General features: G+C 36.5%; 1 protein-coding gene across 1 annotated transcript in view; it reads right to left on the reverse strand.

Moving 5' to 3' along the window:
* The window catches only part of FOCAD (focadhesin), a 318,600-nt gene that overhangs the window by 60,425 nt on the left and 233,835 nt on the right, over window positions 1-24,340 (reverse strand). Inside the window, 6 exon segments of the mRNA XM_017886722.1 lie at window positions 985-1,074; window positions 4,475-4,713; window positions 7,610-7,726; window positions 10,267-10,375; window positions 14,766-14,810; window positions 18,725-18,813. Coding sequence (XP_017742211.1) covers window positions 985-1,074; window positions 4,475-4,713; window positions 7,610-7,726; window positions 10,267-10,375; window positions 14,766-14,810; window positions 18,725-18,813 — 689 coding nt within the window.

The raw sequence follows: 24,340 nt of genomic DNA on the forward strand, positions 1-24,340 counted from the left end.
GCAAGACAAAACCAAACAAGTCCATCAAAATGTGGGCTAAGGACATGAATAGACAATTCTCAGAAGAAGATATACAAATGGCCAGCAAACATATGGTAAAACACTCAACATCACTAATGATCAGGGAAATGCAAATCAAAACCACAATGCGATACCACCTCACTCCTGCAAGAATGGCCATAATAAAAAAATAATAGATGTTGGTGTGGACACGGTGAACACAGAACACTTCTACGCTGCTGGTGGGAGTGTAAACTAGTACAACCACTACGGAAAACAGTGTGGAGATTCCTTAAAGAACTAAAAGTAGAACTACCATTTGATCCAGCAATCCCACTACTGGGTATGTACCCACAGGAAAAGAAGTCATTACACAAAAAAGTACTTTCACATGCATGTTTACAGCAGCACAATTCACAATTGCAAAAATGTGGAACCAACTCAAATGCCCATCAATCAATGAGTGGATAAAGAAACTGTGAGATACACACACACACACACACACACACACACACACACACACACACAATGGAATACTACTCAGCTATAAAAAGGAATGAACTAATGACATTCACAGCAATCTGGATGAGACTGGAGACTATTATTCTAAGTGAAGTAACTCAGGAATGGAAAAACCAAATGTCATATGTTCTCACTCATAAGTGGGAGCTAAGTTATGAGGATACAGAGGCTTAAGAATCACACAATGGACTTTGGGGATTCAGGGGGAAAGGGTGGGAAGAGGGTGAGTGATAAAAGACTACAAATTGTGTGTAGTGTATACTGCTCAGGTGATGGGTGCATGAAAATCTCACAAATCACCATTAAAGAACTTACTCATGTAACCAAACACCACCTGTTCCCCAGTAACCTACGTAAATAAAAAATAAAAATAAAAAATATTTCTCCATAGCATGCAAGACTTATGGCAGTGTAGGAAGCAATGTCTAAGTACCTGTGAGAGTGGAAATAGGAACAACATACTTGTATTCAAGACTAGTGTCAAAGCAGCAATTTTCCAGGGCATCCAAAGACTTCATCAGAAGAAGGTTCATCTCTTGGCCAGATATATCACTGGATAAAGATCAAGGGGAAACAATGAATTATTTAAAATTAGTCAACTGTCCAAAATGCTTAATACAACATTATTCTCTCAATATTTTACTGGAAATACCAGCATTTCTCTTTTAAAAAGTAACAATATTGATGAGTTGCATATGCTTATTTTGTAGTTACAGAAACTAAGTTTGACAAATTATTCAACAATTGGGTTTCTGAGCAGTATAATCACTTGCAAACCAAAAAACACAAAATCTCCTATTTTCGATTTTCTCAGCCTGTTCAAATTTTAAGTCATTGAAAATAAAAAATAAATTCAGAATTCCAAATTAATATTTCTAAGAATGCTTAAGTGATTTTCTTCAGAATACTTAACCTATTAAGCTGACATTATCAATAATCATTCCAAACCTCTTTCTTGCAAAGACTGTCACTTCTGATTTCATGTCTCAATTGTGGAGGTTGTAAATTCTATTCCTTTACTTACATTTTTTTTTAAGGGGAGAAAAATCCTAGACCTATATGTGTTTGCATTTATACAGCAATTGATGATTTTATAAATGCCTGGGTGTGAAGTATGACTTGCATAGTAAAATAAAACTTAAAAGGTTCTATGGCTGTCCCTTCAGGCCAATTTGTGGGCTTCATCACTGACATTGTAGTAGCGAGAGATTCATACATCTTAACTCTCATATTGCTACTTCAGATCATGCTAAGTGGAATGTAACTCCAGGAATGACAACCAGAGAGCACTTTTTAAAACATTTTCCCAAACCAAGACTACAGCAGTTTTGCTCAAGGTGAAGGATTTTTTGCAATGAAACAAACGCCCACACGCACACCCCTCGCATCGCACACACAGACTTAATAGCTTTAGCTAAATAAATCCTATAAAAGTTGTCCTTTGGAGTAAAATATACTTAAATATCCTAAACAAATGCTAAAGAAATCATACTTGTATTTTCTGGCAGTTATGACAGAAGCAAGAAGCTGTGGAACAATATTCAGGAGTCTTCTGAATAAATTCTAGATTGGAACTTATATTCAAGAGATTTTTCAAAAGCCTTAGCAAAAAACGAAATGATTTTCATAATTCTCTCTCTCTTTTTTTTTTTTTTTTTTTGAGACAGTCTTGCTTTCTCACCCAGGCTGGAGTGCAGTGGCACAATGTCAGCTCACTGAAACCTCAGCCTCCTGGGCTCAAGCAATTCTCATGCCTCAGCTTCCAGAGTAGCTGGGACTACAGGCATCTGCCACAATGTCTGGCTGGTCTCAAACTCCTGGGCTCATGCGATCTGCCCACCTCGGCCTCCCAAAGTGCTGCAATTACAGATGTGATTCATAATTCTCTTCTACACGGTGATTTCTTAGTCTCTGAAAAACAACATACTGTCCTAATTCTGTTCCCATTAAAGGACCACATTGGGATACATTTGATGTCACTGACTAGTCAAAATCAACAGCTCTCAAAACACTTGCTTTTAGAAAAAAATTTAAACTTTCTCCAAAAATGAAATTATCTGTTAGTATCGTTACTACCTGGTAAAAAAATTTATTAGTATCAAAAGGCAAATATTTGAGATTCCTCAATTCCAACAAATTGGGAAGGTGGGAGCCATGAATAGTTATATTAGTAATGGCATTACTAACACACAGACCCTAAGTAGAAGGAGAACGCTATCAAACACAGGAACACTAGGGCAAAGTTAAAATTTGTAGTTATTCAGTGGGTGCCCAGCTAAGGAAGGAGCTTCCTGATGTCTTTGCCCAGCGTTTCCTTCAGGTGTGAATTCAAGTTAGACAGACAGGAGTGGAAGACAACCTAGGAAGCAGGGTCAAGAGTTTTGGGGGAATCATCATAGGTTTCTCCAGGGAGCATGATTAAGTTAACCACAAATACAAGCTTGTCAGCCTAAAAGCAGCAGCATCTCCTCCTAAGTTAGTGAAGAAAGTAGTCAGAGCCAGAATAGGATGAAATGAGTTGCCTCGAATTAAACTGCCACGGCTCATTTTTAGTTGCAAAACATGTTGCTTGAAAAGATACCAAAGAAAGAGCATGAACACAGATGGTGAAGAGACTGTCATTTGTAGCATACTAGCAAAGGGAAAAAAATCACTTTCAAGTTTTAAGTCTTTAAAAATACTTTGTGTTCTGTCACACACATAAGATATGTAACAGTCAAATCACATGCAAAGGGCAGTTTTTTATTCATCTCCAGAACAAGATCTATGTTTATTAGTGATGGTGAATAGGACAAAATGAATATTCTAGCCATATTGCACTTATGGCCTCAAAGACTAACAGAATCATCCCAATCATCTGACAGATGTTTCTAAGAGCTGAAAATGATCATCTGAAATATGGTATTCCCCCAAATCAATAGCAATTCACATAAAAGTTTCACATACTCATGTTTGTGAACTTAATGGTCTCAAACTGAAATAAATATAGCATAGTGTCATCTAGTTTATCCACACCAACACCAGTTCTTGCCTTTGGACAGCTAATTTCTGCCAACCAGGAATTTAAAAAGAATCTAATATCACAACAGAATGCCTCTCCCTACTATCATATTTCCAATGTAGGAAAACAGGGATAATTCCAAGTCACTGACATCAAAATATTCATGATAAGCAAATATTCATGTTGTATCCCACTACAATCAATGTAGATACATAAAATTCTGAGACGTGCTAGAAAATAAAGAATAAGCAGTATGAACAACAAAACAAAAGTAGACTTATGCACTAAAAAAACCTTTCCGATTTAGTGGAATTTTCCACCTGAGTCTATTCCATTAGCTCCATTCAAGGGTCAAGTTAGCAGTCCAAAAATGAGCAATCAAAGTGAACAAAGCACACAGTATAATATGCACAGATTAAGACTCTTTAAGGATTATAAAAATGTGGCTAGGGCACAGGAAAAAAAAGCAATATTTAAAGCCGGGTACATGTAGTTCTCAGGTGATTCAGTGATTTCCAACACCCCTTAGGCACTAGAGATATGCCAGTCCTCTCCTCTCATTTTACAGTGATATCAACAAAAGATTGGCAGTTATTTTCATCCCATATAAACCAGAAAAAAAGAAGCTTTTTACTTGGAGCACCATGAGATTAGACTTTTCTCATGTCCACCACACATAGGTACCTGGGGCTTTCACGTAAGCATGAAATGATTTTCAAGTAACCAATCGCTTTAATACTAGCAACTCTTAAAATACATGAACACCTCCACGATGGTGTTTTAGATAGATAAATTTACTCATAAAGAAGAAAGGATCAACTTGCCCGTCTCAGAAAGTTTAGCAAACACATGTTGCTCAGATACAATGTTTATGTATAGGTGTGTATGGGTACAAAACCCTTTGCAAAAAATCACAAAGAAGAAAAGCAGGAATATTTTAATAAACTGTACCTGAGTTTCTCTTCACATAAGCGAGAGAGAAACATCCCTAAAGCAAGGCCCATGTGGATTTGAACGGCTGGAGACTCATCAGCACTTGGTTTCCCAGGTAACCTGGCAGTCAGCATGCTCAGGATTTCCTCAACCTTCTCTTTGCAAGAGATAATGAAAACTGGCACAAGGAGAGACAAAGCCGTGGCGGCAGCAGAACGGGCAATGGCACTAGCTGTGTTTTCACCAGAATAGGACTTCTAGGACATGCCAAAGAAAGAAAACAGGGTTAGCCTTTTATTTACAACGTGAAGGAAGCACACCTATCACAAAAGCACTATAAAACCACACAAGCTTCTCTTAGATACACCCCGGCCGACACCCAAAATAATACATTTTTTAAAAATCCAAACATTTTTGTCTATAGATTATGTTTTCATTATTAATGAAACATTTTGCTACTAAATAATCAATTAATAATATCCTTTTAAATTTGAAAAACCAAATTACAAGTGTTTTCCTTTTAAAGGTTATAATTCCCTCACTATAAGGCTTGAAACAATTTCAGTGTTCCTAGAAGCCCACATGGGTATATATTAAAAAAAAAAAATTGAAGCTATCTGAGCTTGGACAAACCAGCAAGTCACATTATAAATGTCCATAAAGCTAGGAGTTTTCCAGGAAAGAAAGGAAAAGGGAAGAAAAGAGTTTAACTTTAGTATGGAGAAACAAGTATAAATTTAGCACAGGGATCTATTGGCACATCTCCCAAAATTTTTTGGTGGGAACACTTCCCAGTAGATGGATTATTTCCTACAGGGGGTTAATTCCTTTTAATTAAAAAGGAAGTTGAAATCCTAAAAGCCTTTGGTTACAAAGCAATAACCAGCTATTCAAAATGAAATGGAGAGCTCTATATGCCCCTTCCTACATGTAATTATGGGAAAAGAAATGAATAACAGCCCTAATAAAATGACAGAGCAGCTGAATATGAACAGCTTCTATAAGAATCCCATGTTAGAGAGCTCTACCAGACATTATATATATTTATAAATATGTCTCAAGTGGGAAAGAAAGCCCGTTTATCATTCCTCACTATTATCCAATTTAAAATTTCAGACACACCATAAGGATGGTGTTGTCCCTTGCAGTCAAAGCACATTAAAATGTGTTTTTAATTCTAGGCCCATTTGCTCTCTAAGCTTTGGTACTTTAAGGATAAAAATCAAACATACTAAGTTACACTTTAAATTAATATAGCACTATTTTAATGATAATGTTACTCAAAACGACCCAGATGGTAGCACACAGGAAATAAAGTGACTTTTAAAACACGGCTTTGAAAAGTATGGTAATACAAAATCTCACAAAGGTAAGAGGCAATCAGAGCTGACCAGTAAAGAGATTATTTTTATTGGTTTGCAAGAACTAAGCAGCATATGAGAAATTTCATACAGTGCCCTGCTCTGGTGAATATCTGAACTAGATAGTTATTACAAAGATCTCCACATAAGCATCTAAAGTTTTCATTCATCATTAAAGAAATAACAACACTTCTGATGAAAAGTAAATCATCATACAGCAATTAACTTTTTGAGCAAAACTTACCTTCTAATTTAATTCTACATCATCTCATAAGTCATTTTTTTTTTTTTAACCTTGACTATCGTTAAAAATCTAGCTCTAAACCCAAAGCGCCTGATGAATACATACCTGATCTTCCCAAGGGCAGGAGGACAGAGGCACACACAATATACAGAGAAGACCTTCGGCATTGAGGTTTTAGGCTAAATTCATGATCTTAGCAACAGTTCAGAATTTGTATTGTATTTTTATTAAAATCAACTATAATCCTCTGCCACTCAGCTGATTGTCCCATGATCATTATAATTCCCTAGGCAATGGATAGTAATAGGGTAGGACCAAAATAGTTCTACACAGATACAGAAATAAAGCATGTACTACCACCAATAAAAGGAAAAGGAAACCTAAACAAAAAAGTGTTTTCTCATTTTGCTTCAAATCTTAGAATGCAAGCATGAAGACAGAGGATGGGTAACAGGTGGCTTTTTTTTTTTCTTAATGATCAACAACATTACTTTGTATTTACAGAGTATTTACAGTTTGCAAAACATTTTACATAAAATATATTATTTGATCTTCACAGTCTTTTAGACAGTTGGCAAAGCATTAATTTTACTTTCATTTTGCAGATAAGAAAATAAGAAATGATGAAGTAAGTGTCAACAGTCACAAAAACAAGAAGGGGGGAGCAAGGGCTACAATTACTGCAGATGATATTGTTCAATTCCTTCATTTTCTAAATAAGGACGAAAAGACTTAAAGAGGTTGAGTGAATTGCCCAAGGTCACACAACCTGAAATGAAAAAAAAAAACCATGGCTAGAAACTTGGAGTCCCCACATTTCAGACACCGTTTACTCTACTACAACTGTAGCTCTCAACCCTGACTACACATTAGAATAACTGAGAGAGCTCTCAAAATGCTGATGCCCAGAGTTTATCCATGAGCAATTAAATCAGCAGTGGGGACTATACATCAGTATTTTTTATATGTGTGTATATATATATTTCACATATGTTATATATGCATATGTACATACATAAATAATATTTAGACATTTCTTATAATTTATATATAATATTTCCATATTTTATATATATAATATTTCTTGTGTGTGTGTGTATTTAAAGTTCCCCAGGTGATTCTAACAAATAGCCAGGGATGAGAATCATTACACTATATAATGGATTTCTTTTTTTTTTTGAGATGGAGTTTTTCTCTTGTTGCCTAGGCTGCAGTGCAATGGTGCAATCTTGGCTCACCACAACCTCTGTCTCCCGGGTTCAAGTGATTCTCTTGCCTCAGCCTCCCAAGTAGCTGGAATTACAGGCATGCGCCACCACGCCCAGCTAATTTTGTATTTTTAGTAGAGACGGGATTTCTCCATGTTAGTCAGGCTGGTCTCGAACTCCCAACCTCAGGTGATCCGCCCACCTCGGACTTCCAAAGTGCTGGGATTACAGGCATGAGCTACCGTGCCTGGCCTTTTATATAATGGATTTCATGTGAACAACTGATGTCCTAAGAGTCAACCCTTGAGTTTTCTGATCGTGTTTTATTTCTTGCACTTACATAATAAAACCAGGAGAGAAGCTGCCCTCTGGGTTGGTAATGGCTATCCACAATGACCAAGAGTGTATCAAGTACCATGGAAATCCACTCTTTCATTGAAAGGAAATTAGGTTGAACCTGCAGATGAATTAAAAACATGAAACGATTATGGAAAAAAGAAAACAAATCTAAAGATTATTTCTAAATCCAGGGTGCAACTCCCTTCTATATTAAACAATAAAGTGCTATCATCAAAAAGTAAACTTCATCTGCTTGGACTAGGAGCATGCACGTATGAGGTGTACAGGTAGTTGACAAATACACATTTTACCCTCACCTGTGCCCCAAAAGAAATAAGATTTACCTTTTATGAACAAGTTAGCAGAAGAGGATAGATGCTGCAAAACAGAACTATCCAAGAGCCCTTCAGAGCTCTCCTGTGTTGAGTGAATCATAGTGAAGATAATATGGAGGTTAAAAGGACAGATGTGCAAAAAACACAATTCAAAATTTCTCATTTCTATGACTTCTTATTTGACAAAGGAGGCAATAAACAGCCCACAAAAGTCTGATCAACATCCCTAGCATTTCTGGTGACTATTAACATTTAGTTGTCATTTCAAGCATCTTGACAACATTCACCCAACTCACTGAAAGATTAGGTAGAAAACATGAATCATCTTCAGTTTGAAAAAGAAGAGGAAAGAGAACACAAAACCAAAACAACAACAAAACCCCACTCATTAAAAATAAAACTTGGTTATTAAAGTCACTCATGACCATGGATGTCAAAAGCATTCATTAACTCACATGGTAACTGGAATTACTGTAATTCCTTGAATCAAACAAGGCTGTCACATCTTCAAATCTTTTGTTGGTGGTCATATGCAGGTTTGAATAATGTTTGAAAGTTTCAACTTTAATCAAATAATGAGGTCTTGAATTTGCATTGAGTAATAGCTAAAGGCAAGGTCATCATGAATAAAAGCAAAGCCCCATCTTTGGACTGTGTGGTTTCTCAATGTGTGTTGCAGTGTGTTGGTGTGGAGGAGAAAGTGAGAAAGGCTGGAACTCAAACTCTGAGCTAGACCCCTTTATTATTGGGGAAAATACTGTATAACTGGTAGTTTGACAAAAATAACACCAAAGTGAAGGGATCATAGAAAGGGGCATTGACTTTTTAGGTTGTAGATCTATGCAGCATGTTGCCTCTGTTAAAATATTCCATGGCTCTCTGAAAGACATGAAACATTTCCTCTCTATAAAATTTCCATCTTTCTTATTAGTAAGATTGTAAGTTTAAAATTAAATTTTCATAGGGTAATTAACTAATATCATTCATGCAATAATGCCTTGGCCTCATTCCCTTCCCTACATGTAATATATATCCATGGCTTTTGCCACACAGCACCAATTCTCTGTTTACTGGCAGTAGCACCCTTTGCAGAGTTCCGTCTTCCCCACTATTTGAAGGTTAAATGCTCAATCAAGCTAGCTGTCCTACACTATCCAAGGGGTAGGCCTAGGACCCAAGGGACTCTGAATTTTAAGTAAGTGATACAAGGACAATACATGACTGAAGTTGTTCTCGCCCACTGGAGGTGGTCTGCTTAGATGTTTCGTTAGTACCTGTTGCCTGGACTCCCCAACTTGCCTTGGTTCGTGTTTTTCCCAAAACTCAGTTTTTAAGCTTTGCCTTCAATTCCATGGGCTTCTAGATTCCATATACTTCCTGTTCCTTTTTTGTTTAAATGAGTCATCAGAGTTGGTTGTTTTTAGTGTACCACCAAAAAAACCCACAACAAAAATAGAATACAGTTAGCCCATAAGATACTCCTTGAGGACAGAGAGAGACTGAATAGTTTTGAATGGTTATTATTAATGAGAGCTTAGTATCTATGAGCTATTGTGCTTCACATATATTAATTCATTTAATCCTTCCAATAATCCTATCTGGTGAGTCTTGTTATCCCTTCATTTTACAGATGGGGAAATAGGTTCTGAAAGAGGAAACTGCTACAAATAGGCCATAGAGGTAGTAAGTGGAGGTAATAGGATCTAAATATAGGACTTTCCTATTCCAAAGCCAATATTTTTTAACAACTCAGTTATGTCATCTCTATATGATGATGGCAACCAGATAATGAGACTTAAAACAAGAATAAATTCATGCCTTTTTATTTAGACAGATACGAATTATCCAAGAAAGTACACTGGAAATGAACAGTGGCCAGCTCACCACATGTTTAATTAAGAAATAACTGCCTTGCAAAAATGAATAGGCACTTTGTCATTGACATCTACAATTAAAATGCAAAGTACATTTTTTTCACTCAAACACTGCTTATTTATCATTTTGACAGCATTGTTCACTTTCAGTAAGCCTAGTTAACCTTGTAAGACTGGTTACCACTGATGTAATCACAAAAAGATAACCCCTACGGCATAACATTGGCACCTTCAAATAGATATGACCACTTAACTGTGATGGAGAAAGGAAAACAGAAAAGCAGCAAAGTTAGGAAGACACTAAGGCTCACAGTATAAAGGCCCATCAAGTACCATAACTTGGTGCCATAATCACAGAATCTAACCTTGTAAGTCCAGGGCCAGGCTACTTAAAGCCAGGCTTAAAAAGACATAACCAAAGCCCAATTGTTTAAATTACCCCAACTAACCTCCAGGAGCCCGTCAGAGTCTGAGGAGAGGCTGGCTTCATGTCTAGACACGATGACAGCAAGGCTGCTTAGAGCTAACAGCGCATTGCCTTTCACTACCGGACTCTCCCTGTTCAAAAGGAAAAAAAATTCAACAGAGAACTTTGGTATTAACCAGGAGAAGAGAAAGAGCGAATGCAGGAGGGTAGATGAAGTCAAAAAGCAACTTGTATTCATTCCTTCACAGAGTCTTGTAAATGCAGGTCTGTTTGTTCCCTGAGGCCAACAGTTTCTTTCCTTCCTTCTGACTCTAGAGCTGATTCTGAACTCTTATCAATGTAGTATGGGTCATTATGCCTTTTATAACTTAAAATCCAAGCTTAGTAAGTTGTTTCTTCCTAAATTTTATTTCATCATTTAACATTACATTTCCTAGGCTCTCTTCTGTGTCATTTTGGCCTATTTAAAATTATTGATTTGTTCTAAAAACATAACTAAGACAGTTATGTCAATAAGCCCAGCCGAATAGAATGGTCTTTGGCTTTTCTGAAGCACTGGTACGTTGAATTGGCTTCTAGCAAACCACTTCAGACTGCACACCTTACAATTTGACACACGGCAGCTTTTCTCACTCATTATTATCCTCTCTTTCTTTCTCTTAATATGGCAAAGCTATCAACCTGAAAGTCAGTTTGAAATATAATTTGGAGACCCCAGATAAAATGCAAAGGAAAAGGGCTGTTTTAGACTATTTGGTCTGAAAGTTGCCTTTTTATATCATCTAAATGGTAGCCTTCTAATATTAGCAATAAACTCTTATGTTTGACTTCGGAATTTAACATAAAACCTGAACCTTTTAATATACTTACCATTGGAAAATGTACATTTAATATTATTCCATAATTAGCTGATCCTATAAAGTCCCCTATGGGACACCAATGAGATGCTCTAGGTTTGCCAATTCTGTTATAACAGAACTCCAGCAGTAAGAGCACCCATACCATCAGATCGTTCAGTTCTCAGTCCTATGATGTGGTTTCCCATAAATACAGACAATGTTCCCTAAAATTTGGACTTGAAACTTGAATCTGAATTCAGTGCATGATCCAAGAACCACTTCCTGCTTACCTCAGGGCAGGACTACAACAGATGTGAGGGATAAGGAAGATTTTCAACTCTGCTCCCTTAATGAGCCTAGTACCTCCAGTCTCAAGCCATAGTCTCAATTGAACACTGAGTCAGTGGGTATTAAATTGTTGGCGCACACATGTTTTCTTGCATTTCTGCTTCCATTTGGTAAGAATGGGACTCAGGACTTGCCATTAACAAATCCTTCCATCTACCTATTCACTCATCCCTCCTTCCCCCTCTCAGTCCCACTTTAGAGTGGGTAAGCTCTGTGAAGGCTTGAAGTCTTGATCATTTTGTTCACTCCCCTCCACCTCAATTTATTCCTCCATGAGGCCTGTCAAAAGTTAGTAAGACATCAACATTTATAATGGGGAGGGTTGGAGGAGAAAATGGGAAGGAAGCCTTGAGGTCTAAGCAGATGGATCCAAACTGGGTTTTGCTAGAGTACTGCAAAGAGAATTACTGAGCACTCATATAGCTAATAAGAAAACACAAGGAAACAAGGTGGGATTTGGTCACTCCTAGGTGCACTAGCCATAAAATCATTTAATAAAAACGAAATTAAATATTTTATTTCTAATAGTATCTCTTCCTTGTAACAGAATATCCTGAGGCCTTTCCTACTGCAAAATGGTCATGAATCCCTAAAGCTGAATTTTAAAAATAGTTTTAAATTCTGAGTGATCTGAGAATTAGAGTCCCAGTTTTATTATCCTGCAGAAAACATGAGGTCATTAGAATCTGGGTATCAAATGTCATAAAACAAATATATTAGACAACATAACATAAAAGTTATTTTTAACCCCAAAATTCTGAAAGAGAAATTAGCCTCAGTTTTAAAACAGTACCAAAAACTATTTTATTTCAAATCCTTCACTAGTCTTGACATACCTGAGCATGTATTGTTCTTAAGTAATGGAGAAAAATTTATTTAAAACCACTAGTAATAAGATCTTTGGTTGCAGAATGAACCGATATTTGGACAATAATCTTTGAATTAAAAACCTAGTCCACTCTACACAGTGCAGCCCTAGGCCAAGTTACACATTTCACAAAGGTACCATGACTAACTTTTCGCATTCCCTTCATGCCTGCCACAATGACTTATGGATAGAAGGTACTCAATACATACTTAGTGAAATGAATTCAAGGAGGAGCTGGCGAGGTGGGAATCTACAACTGGTTCAGTAAAAACTCATCACCTTGTTGCTCAAATAACTATCCCCTAACAGTCAAATGGCAGCAACTAATTTGCATAATAACATGTCAGCATCCATACAGTATTTATCTAGGCAACACCACTGACATTTTAATTAAATTGTCCTTTAAAACAAAATGATGTTATTAATCTAATTAAAAAGCACAAGGAAGGATGAGTTACACTGATGTTTTCTTATAGACAAAGTATTACATTACATATTAGTAAAGTGACTCAATACTTTAGGGATTTTTATCTTCAGGTTTAAATCTGTTTAATAAATAATAATGGAAATAAATTTACATCAATCATCAGGTTTTATACATGTTCTGATTCTCCCTTACCCCATCCCTGAAGCTTTAAAAATGTTATTAAATGAACAAACCAGGATCTTCCCATGATTGGTATTTTACTTTTTGCATTTAACTTCTAGCTCTGAACAAAACAAGCCCTATCCTGACCCAAATCAGCCTGTGGCAGCCGCAGCTAAGGATAGGGAAGCTAAGCTGGCAATGGGCAGTGGTGAAGACCTCACAGGGTTGGAGGAAGCCAGTGGGAAGAAGATGACAGGGTGACAGAATGATTTTTCCCCCGGCTCTATCACTAATCTCTCAGCCTCCAGACCTGAAATATCTCTTATTCACTTGCTGCCATTCCTAGTATTGTCAAGATTGCTTTATTAAAATAAGGTCTATAAGATACTTTGTAAGTTTTGATGAGAAGGCAATGCCATGAGAATATGAATCATTTTTACTCATGTGAACACACTTTCTTTAGGTACTAGTCAAGAAGTGATGCTTTATGAATCTGAACATCACAATCACCCTAGAATACAATTTTAGAATGGAAAATTGCAATAGCTACTAGACAGGAGAAATTATAATGTGCTTTAGGAGAAAGTTAGTAGTTTCTTCTGCATTCAAGCTTTTTGCTGCAAAGGTCAAAGCACTGCTTTTAATAGGATATACGTAGACTACCTAAGAGAACAAACTATGACAGGTAAAGGTCAAAGACAGCCTGCATTCTCATCCCAGCATCCCCTCCCCCTCTGATATGCAACTGTGCCCTCTCCCACTGTGTCTGCAATTCACCAAACGGGGAAAAAAAGACATAAATGAGTCTCTATCTAAGCTCTCTGTATTTCAGTTTTCATTTTATCAACAGGTATTTCCCAGTGCCTTCCATAGGACTGAGTCGGGGAGGATTATCACTTCTATTTATCTTTATCCAGAAGACATGAGACTGATTAGTGATAATCTGCTGAGATCAGACTTCACAGTTAAGTGTCTGTTTAAGAAATTACTGATAGAAAGCTAACTCTAAGGTAGATCATTTTTTGTTTTAAGGCAAAATCTATTTAGCTACAGAAGGTTTTATGACATGAAAAGGATAAACTATACTACAATTAAAAATTTCTAGATGATATGGACTTTCAATACACATGAAATTCTCCAGGTCAAAGGTATATCTATGTTAGCTGAAGGCGAAAAAGAAAGGAGTCAAACAGAAATGGCAGCAGTTAAAGGAGATGGTGGAAGGGAGGAGTGTAACTGGCATGTAACTTACTGCCAGGAACAACTAGTCAACTTATTAGTTAACAAAGGAACCTGAAGAGATTGTTCAAGCAAGTTCTGGGTATTTTTTAGTGAGAGCTGGCTTAAGATAAATAAAAATCATCAAGGCAGTGACAATCAAGTAATTTTGTTAAGACACCATAAGCATATGACTAAAACTGCTTTTTTAATGGGCCTTGGCATTAGTTTTAGTATTTAAAATTCAAGTTTTAGATATGCTGAACCAATAACACCAATGGAACAAAAGGAAGTACTACCAACATAACTCATATTAGCAAGGATTTTTTTTTTTTATCCCCTTGAACTAAATTACAATCCTTTAAGTCTACGCCAAAGCACATGTCATCTGTTAGGTATATATAGCAGGGGCTCAACTTCAGTGACTCCTGATGTAAAAGTTATATGTTAGTACCAATCCCTCTGTATTTTCACAAAAAGACATGTAGTAAGAATTCACCTACTATAAGAAAGGGTAAAGATTAATTTTTTTGAACAATAATTGAAGAGTACTTTAAAATCCTTTGACATGCCCTAAAAGGAGAAAATGTATGTACCATGTACCTGCCAGGAAAAAGTATTTATAAAAAATGTTTGATAAAAGACTAAATGGATCTTACTTTGCAGCTGCCTTGGTGATCTCATCAGTCAGTATGTCTCTAACCCTGCAATAAAGATGGAAAATAAATAAGAGTTTATGGTAGAACAAGAAATCATTCCTTTCTCTTTTTCATCAATTAATAAGAACATCCAGCAATGGCTCCAGATCTTAAAACTATATTAGAATTTCAGTGTAAGGTGAAAGAACTGTAATAAGGGCTCTGTTTCAAAGACAGCTTCATTTTCCTGTTCATGAGGTCGCTGAGTTGAGGCAAGGAGGAGGTGAATGTGTAACTGAGAGGGGATATACGACAGCACTGTAACAGTATTATCTCAGATGGAGTGGTGCGTATACAAGGGTCCATTATATTAGTCTCTACAATGAACTGAATGTTTGCATACCCCACCAAATTCACATGTTGAAATCCTAATCCCCAATGTGGTGGCATTTTGAAGCCCAAATGGACTAAGACAGCCTCTCTTTTTTACCTGAGAGCTCACCAAAACATCAATTTACAATTTCCAAATTGTATATATGAAATGGTTGCTATGTGTTTATAGAAAATGCAATTTCAAACTTTGGTTATATAGTCACAGGAAAGCCAAAAGAAAATAATTATGCTTGTGGGTTAGAAAGAAGGTATGTACAATTCAAATATTTACAGAACCTAATTTTTTAATTCAACATAGAATTTTCAAGATAAAGTAAAAAATAACCACTTGTTGTCAAATTTACTTTTTTAAAAGGATTGTTTTCAATATAAACATTGAATTTTATAAATTAAAGGTTTCATAAATACTATTAAAGTTATTGCATTTAAATATAAATTATATTGACATTCATAAATACTTACATTTGATATATAATAAAATCTTAGCTATTCAGCACTCTGAGTCACTCTTAAGAGGCAAGTTTTTCAGACAGGTGCAATACCTCCTATAGATCTCAATCTTTTATTTTTCAAAAGCATTTGACTGTAAATTTCTCTAAAATGTACTGTCTCGTTTCTGTGTTCCTAAATGGAATATAGTCCATTCAACGTAGTATTTCACTGGTCAATGTGGGATATTTACAAATGATGACCTCTGTATACTTACATTTAAGGTCAAACCTTCCACTTGTGCACTAAAGCTACTTCTCTACTCCCTCCTCTCTGCTGCATCACACATTTTTCCATCTCTACTTGTATTATTTCCCTTAGCATGTGAACCTACTGTAGTATCCACCCTCTAAAAGAAGAAAGAAGAACAAGCCCACCAGCTATTGCCCCATTTCTTAGTCTGTTATACATCAAAACTCCTATAAAAGATTATCTATACTTGATGACCCTAGTTATCTCCTTCCACTCTCTCTAGATCCTGGCTTTTGTCTCAATAACTCTTACCAAAACATCTCCCGTCATGATCACCAATTATTTTCAAGAGACTGAATCTAATGCTCAATTCTTGGTCCCTATCTTCTGCAGCCTAACAGCAGCATTTGACACAGTTGGTTGTTCCTGTCTTAGAACGCCTTCTTTCCTTGGCTTTTAAGATTTTACTCTCTTTTGTTTCTTTTTCTACATCACTGATAACTAATTTTCCATCTGCTTTATTGGTTCCCTCTTCATCTTCCCCACCTTTAAATATAGAACCAGGGCTCAATCTTTTGAAATCTTCTCTTTCTGTATTCACTCCCTAAGTGACCTTACCCAGCATCATGATTTTAAATGCCATCAATATGCTGATGTTTTCTAAATTCACCTCTCTAGCCCTGAGCTCTCCCTGGAACTACAGACTAGTCAACAACCTGCTTGCTATCTCTAATTGGAGGCTAATGAGGCATCTCAGGCCTAAGTCCAAAATCTGATTCCTACTCTACGCAGACTTGCTTTTCTCTAGTCTTCCTTGTCTTAAATGGAAATGCCATACTTTTGTTTAGAGTTAAAATCTTGGGGTATCTTTGATTGATCCCTTTCTTTCCCATCCTTTATTTCAAGTATTAGCATTTATATCATATGGTATCTGCTTAAAATGATTCAAAATCAATTTACTTTTCCACAATAACATCGTAGTCTAAAACACTATTATCTCTTGCCTAATTTATTGCAACAGACTCCTAACCATGTCCCGCAGGGTGTATTTTCAACGTAACAGCTAGAGTGGTCCTTTTAAACCATGAGTCAAATTCTATGATTAAGATCTGCCAATGTTTCTCCATCTCACTCACAAAGTCCTCTTTGTGCTGACAAAGACTCTCCACCTTGCAATCTCCTGAACTTCTCTACTCTTACATCTACTACTTCCATCCTTGCTCTCTCCATGCCACACAGGCTTTGCCAGGTACACTCCCAGGGCCTATGATGAATTCACTGTTTCCTCTTCCTAGAATGCTCTTCCGCATATAGCTTGGCTCACTCCACCACTTCTTTCAGGTCTCATTCAAATGCCACATTATTAAAAAGACTCTGAACACCCTACAGAAAATGGTAATGCCACCCCCCAACCTCCCTCAAGCCTCATTCACTCTCTATTCCCTTTATCATACTTTGTTTTTCCTCCACGAATCAACTTCTATCATATTCCATTTGTTTATTTGCTTATTATAGGTTTCCATCTACTCAAGTATAAGCTTTGGAAGGACAAAGAAGGGGCTTTATTCACTACTGTTCCTCTGTGCTTAGAACAGTGCCTGGCACATGACAGACACTCAATAAATATTTTTGAAATAATAAATCAAGTGACGACTTTACTTAGATTTGGGATTGTGTTCCAATTAAGTGAGGATGATGAAGAGCTCACTTCAAGGTAGCTTATTAGTCACTGCAGGTTTAACTAAATCTTTCTTTTTTTTTTTTTTTTTTTTTTTTTTAATAAAGACAGGGTTTTGCCATGTTGCCCAAGTTGGCCTTGAATTCCTGGGTTCAAATGATCCACCTGCCTTGGCCTTCCAAAATGCTGGGACTACAGGCGTAAACCACCACACCCAGCCTATATCATTCTTAAGAAACTTCTAGGGACCTGTCTCCTTTATACCCATATATACACAGCTCATGAGTTTCACCAGCAATATGTATCGATAGGTCTTTCTATATATTTTAAAGAACTTAGCAAATATACTACTTCACCAATTATCACTTTCAGATGATTAAATTAAAAATAAATGCAAAAGGTATAAGCAAATAGGATGCAAAACTCTCTAATCCTAAATCCAATATCATAATGTTTAAACTTCATTGCCGTTTTTTTTACAAATCTAGAAAATATGGCTTAGAATACAATTAATCAAACACACACACACAGTTTCTGCTTTTCTACATGAGCTAATTGTCAATAAATGAAAACCTATAATTAAATAACCGTTGGACAGATTTTCAGATTAAAGCAACCTGTGGTTGTAGGCAAAGCTATTTGGGCACTTTACTTACATTTAGGCTGGTGAAACACAAATATGAAAGGGTATTCTTCTCAACCCATGTAACAATTTAAGTTGCTTTTATGAACCAGTACTAATATATTTCTAGATAATATAGTGGGAATTCCCGAGGAAATGTCTGCCAAAGAAATTAAAGCCATGACGTGGTAAAGTTGCTCCTAATAATTATGTCTTGGGGAAGAGGGCAGGAGAAGAGGGGAGAAGTAATCCTTGACTACATGTGAGGTAGGAAAGCAATGAACAGAGTGGGAAAAACAGAATTTTTCATTCAAAAGCATATAAAATAATCAGTTACAGGTGGAAAAGGGAAAAAGCAAACTGTTTCCACATTGTTTTAGAATGTGTGTGTGTGTGCGTGTGCGTGTGCATGTGTGTATGTATAATTTATAAATAAAGCTCTCCATCTTCTGTCTAGGGAATACATCTATCAGCTCTTCTGTCATTTCCCCTTCAGGCTCATATAGAAGTTAAACCTGCTAATCTTAAAGCCTTTAAAGTAGTTACCTTTCCCCTCATAGCTCACTTCCCATGACAAATAACGGGCAGCTGAACACAAACCCTTACCAGAGCCAGGCTGTGCTCTTTTTGTACTGCACCTCCTCAGGTTCTTCTTTTCCATGTTTTAACTGCAACTCCAGCTCTCCTAGTCTTCCCTGCAAAAATCACAGCATAAATCAGCATGCAAACTCGATGGCTGAAGTGATTTTAAAATTTCTTTGGAAAACACAGATATATCATTTCCCATTTGGCCTTAAGTGTTCAGGATAGGATATTAGATTATGAAAAAGAATGTGTGAGGAGAAATCATCACATCAATGCTCAGGTATTTCTACATTCATCAAAGAGGTAAAATCCTAGAGAAGGTGTATGTTTGGCAAATTTAGTGCAGAGAATTTCATTTTGGGATACTTACTGAATCAAATTTGAATTTCAGAGGCCCCATTTAAAAAATCTCCTACATGCTAGTGATCTGCCTTTGTTAGCAACTGATAATTTTAGCTAACACCAAAATATACCAAGATTGAGGGACATACACCAGTATTACAACAGAAAAGGAGAAAACAAGCTAGATAAAGCATGTAACACTTAAGATTCAGGTAAGATACAACATAAGTTATTCTCCAACAGCTCCACATCACAATTCTATTTCTTGAGTGAACTTATAAAAATAGATACCATAATTCCCAAATTCTACCATGTGAAAAAAAATATTGCTAACATTGTTCAAGTCCAAGGTCTTTAAATATGTATTATCTTTTCCAGTTTTTTACTCAGAATTATTTTAATCAGATGCTTCCCCCTCTACTCCGTCACCAATTACATTATCTAAATGTGATTAAAATATTGATTTGTTGGTGGGCCCTAACTTGGACAAGAATTCAGCAGTGTAATGCCCAACCATTACCAGAAGTAGATGTGCCAGTTTACATCTCACAAGCAGTAAACAAGAGTTCTGGTTACTTCATATTCTCACCAGCATTCAGAACCGTCAGGCTTTTAATTTTTACCATTTTGGTGGACATGAAATGGTCTTCACTGTGGTTTTAATGTTATTTCATTATTCACTAGTGAGATTGTGTATCTTTTCACATCTTACTTAACTATCAGGATTTTCTATTCTGTCCATTTTCTATTAGCTGTCTTTTCTTATTGATTTTAGAGTTCTAAGATATAGTCTATAGAAGAAAAGTATATATCTCTCCATACTTAGAAAAGTGATACACATTGAAGAGTTAAGGACATAGGCTCAGAATGCCTTGGCCTAATGCCATTTACACTTACTGGCTGTGTAAACTCAGACAAGTTACTTCACTTCTCTAAGCTTCAGTTCCCTCATTTGTAAAATGTGGCCAACAAATATCTCATGGTATTAAAGCATGACATTAAATAATGTAAAAAAGTGCCTATTTAGCATAGTGCCTGATAACAAATAATAGCTACCGTTATTAGATTTGTTGTCAATGACCAAAGATCTCTTACCCCCTCTTATTTTCGTACAAAACCATCTTTCATGAATTTATCTAAATATCTCCTGAAATAATCCATATTTTTACCTGTATAATCTCATGGAGTAAGAGGTTCCCAAAAATGTAATATCCAGACTGTAAAGTTATATGTCCTAGTACTTCTCACAGTTACTCACCCTGTGAGGTCAAAGAGTATTTATCAATTTACAGAGTTTGTGTATTTAGCATAATTCCCAACTCACCATACCCTGGGGCTCGCCAGTTCAGGCACTCTGAGATGTAACACGGACACTCTATTCACATCCTTCATAGTTTGTTTGCTTCAATCATATCCACCCTCATTCTCCATACTTTCAAAGATAGAATTCTGGCCCTTTCATTCTCCTGTTTGTTTCTTGGAAACTAGCAAGATATTAATATTGGTCTCCCAGGAGTCCAGGCAAAACAAAGTATAAAACAATTTTTATTGCCTGTCTCAGTTATGCTTCTTAAATTATGCCTCCTTACTCCTAAAACATTTCCTATAATGCTTTTCCAAAAAAGGCAAGGAACAAGAAATTAAAAGGTTAAAATTTGTTTAAAAATAAACAAAACACAAGAAAACTAGAATACACGCACCTTCTTAAGAAAGCCTACCATTTTAATCTTCCCTGCAGTCACAAACCAGCACAACTGTGACTAAGTCGTTTTCATGTTTATTCTTTCTCTGAGTCTGTTCTTTTCTAACCCCTTTTCTGGAATGTCTCCCTCATTAATCCCTGCCAGCCAATCTATGTTGGGCTATTTACTCAGATCCATGTTGCCTTCCAATTCTTGACTTACTGGTAATAGAGAGATCCAGCAGCATTCATCTCAGTCATCTCTGCTTTTCTGATTAACATTTTTGAGAAAAACTTATTGGGAGCAAAATTGCTACAGTGATCACCTGAATTGAGGTTTTTTTGGATTGCCTGTAGATTCCAATGATTAATCTAGCTATCCCCTCTGATGTTTAATCTTTAGCCTATACCATAAGAACTTGTTGATTATAGTAAGCAATTTCACCTAGCTTCCTATACATTTAAAACAAAACAAACATACACACACACAAAAGGAAAAAAAGTATAAATTGTCATAGAGTAACTTATTAGAAGCTGCAGTTCCTGATCTGGGCTCTGATTTCAGATTATTTGGCAACTAGATGGCCAGTTCAGGAAAAAACATCTACAGTTAATTTGCTTTCATACCTCTCTCCTGTTTGAGATCATATTTACAATTCCAAAGAGCCCTTTTCACAAAGGCTGGAGACCTTAACCTCCACAGCAACCCAGAAGGGTAACAAGATAAAGACTGCAGAGGGCTCCTAACTAAAATGGCCTCTATACTGCCAGTCAGCTTCTATCTGCTTTTTTCATCTTAATGGGAAGAAATCTAAATACCTCTCCATGTCAACCACTTTGATATGCTTATAGTTAAAAACCCCAGGTTCCTATGGAAAAATTAGGTAAGGCTTGAAGCAGACATCTAAGCAGAAGCTACAAGTAGTGTTCAGATCTCAGACTTACATCCTAATTAGCCTCCAGGAAGTAATGGAGAATGTACCTTTTAGTGTGTTTCCTAGGCTTAATTGAATAAAACATCGCTCCTCGAAATGATCCTCTAGTTTAATGCTAAAAAATGTGTCTAGCACCAGATGGAAGTAACTGTAATTCCTGTACAGAAAAAGTGTCTTCTAGGACAGAAATTCTTGATATAGACAAGGAGCCTGGCAGTTGCTCCAATTATTCTAAGATACCATAAACTCTATTTAAGTGTGTGGACTCATTTAAAAAACTTGTTTAAGCGTAAATGCATCAGTGTACTTTCAAGTAATAGTGATAGCCTAAAACACACTGCTGTACTTTTAAATAATACTGCAAATCTTATTTTAATCCATCCTTTCACTTTCTCTGCTTTTGTCACCAATTCTCAATGGAACTGGACTTACTAGAAATCCAAAGTAAAGGGATTTTAAATGATAAATAAAGATACCAACCATCACCTTAATAGCAGAATAACTGACCTGCATTGCTAAAATCATGAAAATCTACAGGTTTTCATAGATCAAATAGCTCTGCCCTTTAAAACATTAAACAAATTTGCGTTATTTATTATAACAATTAATGACAGTGTTAGGGAAAATACATGGCACAGTGGAAAAGGCTAAGGCTCTGGAGTCAGACAAATCCAGGTTAAGTTTCTGTATTTTCATGTAGTGCCTGTTGGGTTCCTGAACTGTTTGCTTTGCTTTCCTAGCTAACCCTGCTTCCCCACCTATAATCCCATTATACATGGGGTTAATAACATCCACTTCAAAGGGTTTCTGTACAGATTAATTGAAATAATATATGTTAAGTATTGGACATACACTAGTTACTCAACAAACCATAGCTCTTATTAAAAAAAAAATCATGGCTTTTTTTTAATCAATTGCAAGTCATCTGCAGAAGTATACTATAATCCTATTCAATTTAGCCTTTCTTACACTAAGAGCTAAATAGAATTCTCAGTTCATTCTGCAGGAGGAGGAGCTCTTCATCCCTTTCTCCAGGTGCCCATAGCATTTTGAACATCCTTTATTAATGCAGCAAAGATACTGTACTGGAATTGCTATTGGGCATGTTAGCCTCCCCCAATGGACTGGGAGCTCATTGTGAGGAAAGAGTGCCCTCGGTATCCCACACACCCAGCATGGGACCTCCCCAATAAAACATGTTCCATAAATGTTTGGTGAAGAAAAAACTCAACATTACTTGGGGAAAAATGAATGTGAAAAAAAGTACATACTCTGACTTGCATTCTCATGCTTCCTGACTAAAAACTGTAATTGGCTGTTAAAGAAATATAGAGACGTGAGTCATTCATTCATTCACTCATGCATTTATCCAAAACATGCTGGGTGCCCAGATGCTGCTGAAGATAAAAATTGAGTAAGGAAACAATAAGCAAAAGAAAACGATGATTCCAAAGGAACATCTTTAAAATGCAGATTACAGTACATTTAGGGGATCTTCTAAAACCGTTTGCTCAAAGTTTGGCTGGTAGACTATGTGGATTTAAATCACCTGGCAGCTTGTAGAACATGGAGATTCCTGGTCCCCTACTCACTTCTAATGAATCAGAATCACTGAAGATACATTAGTGTTTTACGAGTTCTAGGATCCATAAGATGGGTTGCAAAAAGGTTTTGAGATTAGAACACCATTGCCCAGACAGCCATTCCTCTCAACCTCTCCTATGCCCCCCTCACTCCCTCACCTCATTTTATAGGAGAGCTGTTATCTCTAACCACAATACCGCACTTCTAACCCTCCATGGAAATCTTATTCTGGGACATAAATTACTTAAGTAGCATCGGATTTTTCCTATTATCCTTAATAATCAATTTTAAGCTAGGAAAAACAATTAAGCTAGTTGTTTTCTTATATTGTTAACTGTATATTCCCCAACTGATTAAAAATTATTTCTAATTTTAAAAATTAACAAACTATAACTTATAATATTATTGGATCAAATAAACTCAAATTGAGTATATCTCATTCATTTAATGAGCAACTAGTATGTCTAGACACTTAGGTCAGGGCCAGAGACAACAGACCTCCTGCCCTTAGGAGCATAGAGACAACTGGAGGTCCTCGCCAAATAACTAACATGATAAGAGCTTCAAAAGGGGAAGCTCAGATACTAAGCAAGTACACAAGAAGGGCATATAATCCAGCGGGGAGAGAAGTAAGGCACACAGTGCCTGACCAGATAAATTGATCTAGAGAACAAGTAGAAATTAGGTAGGTAAAGAACAAGTAGAAATTAGGTGGGTAAAGAAGGAATGGCAGGGTCAGAGACAGAAAGAATAGTGTGTGTAAAAGCTAAGAGGTTAGGAAAGACATACTGAGTTTAGGAAAACAAAGAAATTTAACAAGACTGAAACATAAAAATCTGGGGGAAGGTTTAAGAGATCAGGCTGGAGATGTAAGCAAGTCCAGCTTGAGGAAGCACTGCTATAATGGAAGACGATGAGCTCAGTTTGGGATGCACTCAAATCAGGTGCTGTGGGGCAGCCAAGCGAGGATGTCCAGAAGGCAGCAGGATGGAGGAGAGTGACACTCAGGAGGGAGTTCTGGATGGGAGACACGGATTTGGGGGGCATCGATGTTTAATTTTAACTGCAGCAATGCAATATATATATATATATATA

Source organism: Rhinopithecus bieti, unplaced genomic scaffold (assembly GCF_001698545.2).
Source record: "Rhinopithecus bieti isolate Rb0 unplaced genomic scaffold, ASM169854v2 scaffold_15368, whole genome shotgun sequence".
In the NCBI taxonomy this organism is placed as follows: domain Eukaryota; kingdom Metazoa; phylum Chordata; class Mammalia; order Primates; family Cercopithecidae; genus Rhinopithecus; species Rhinopithecus bieti.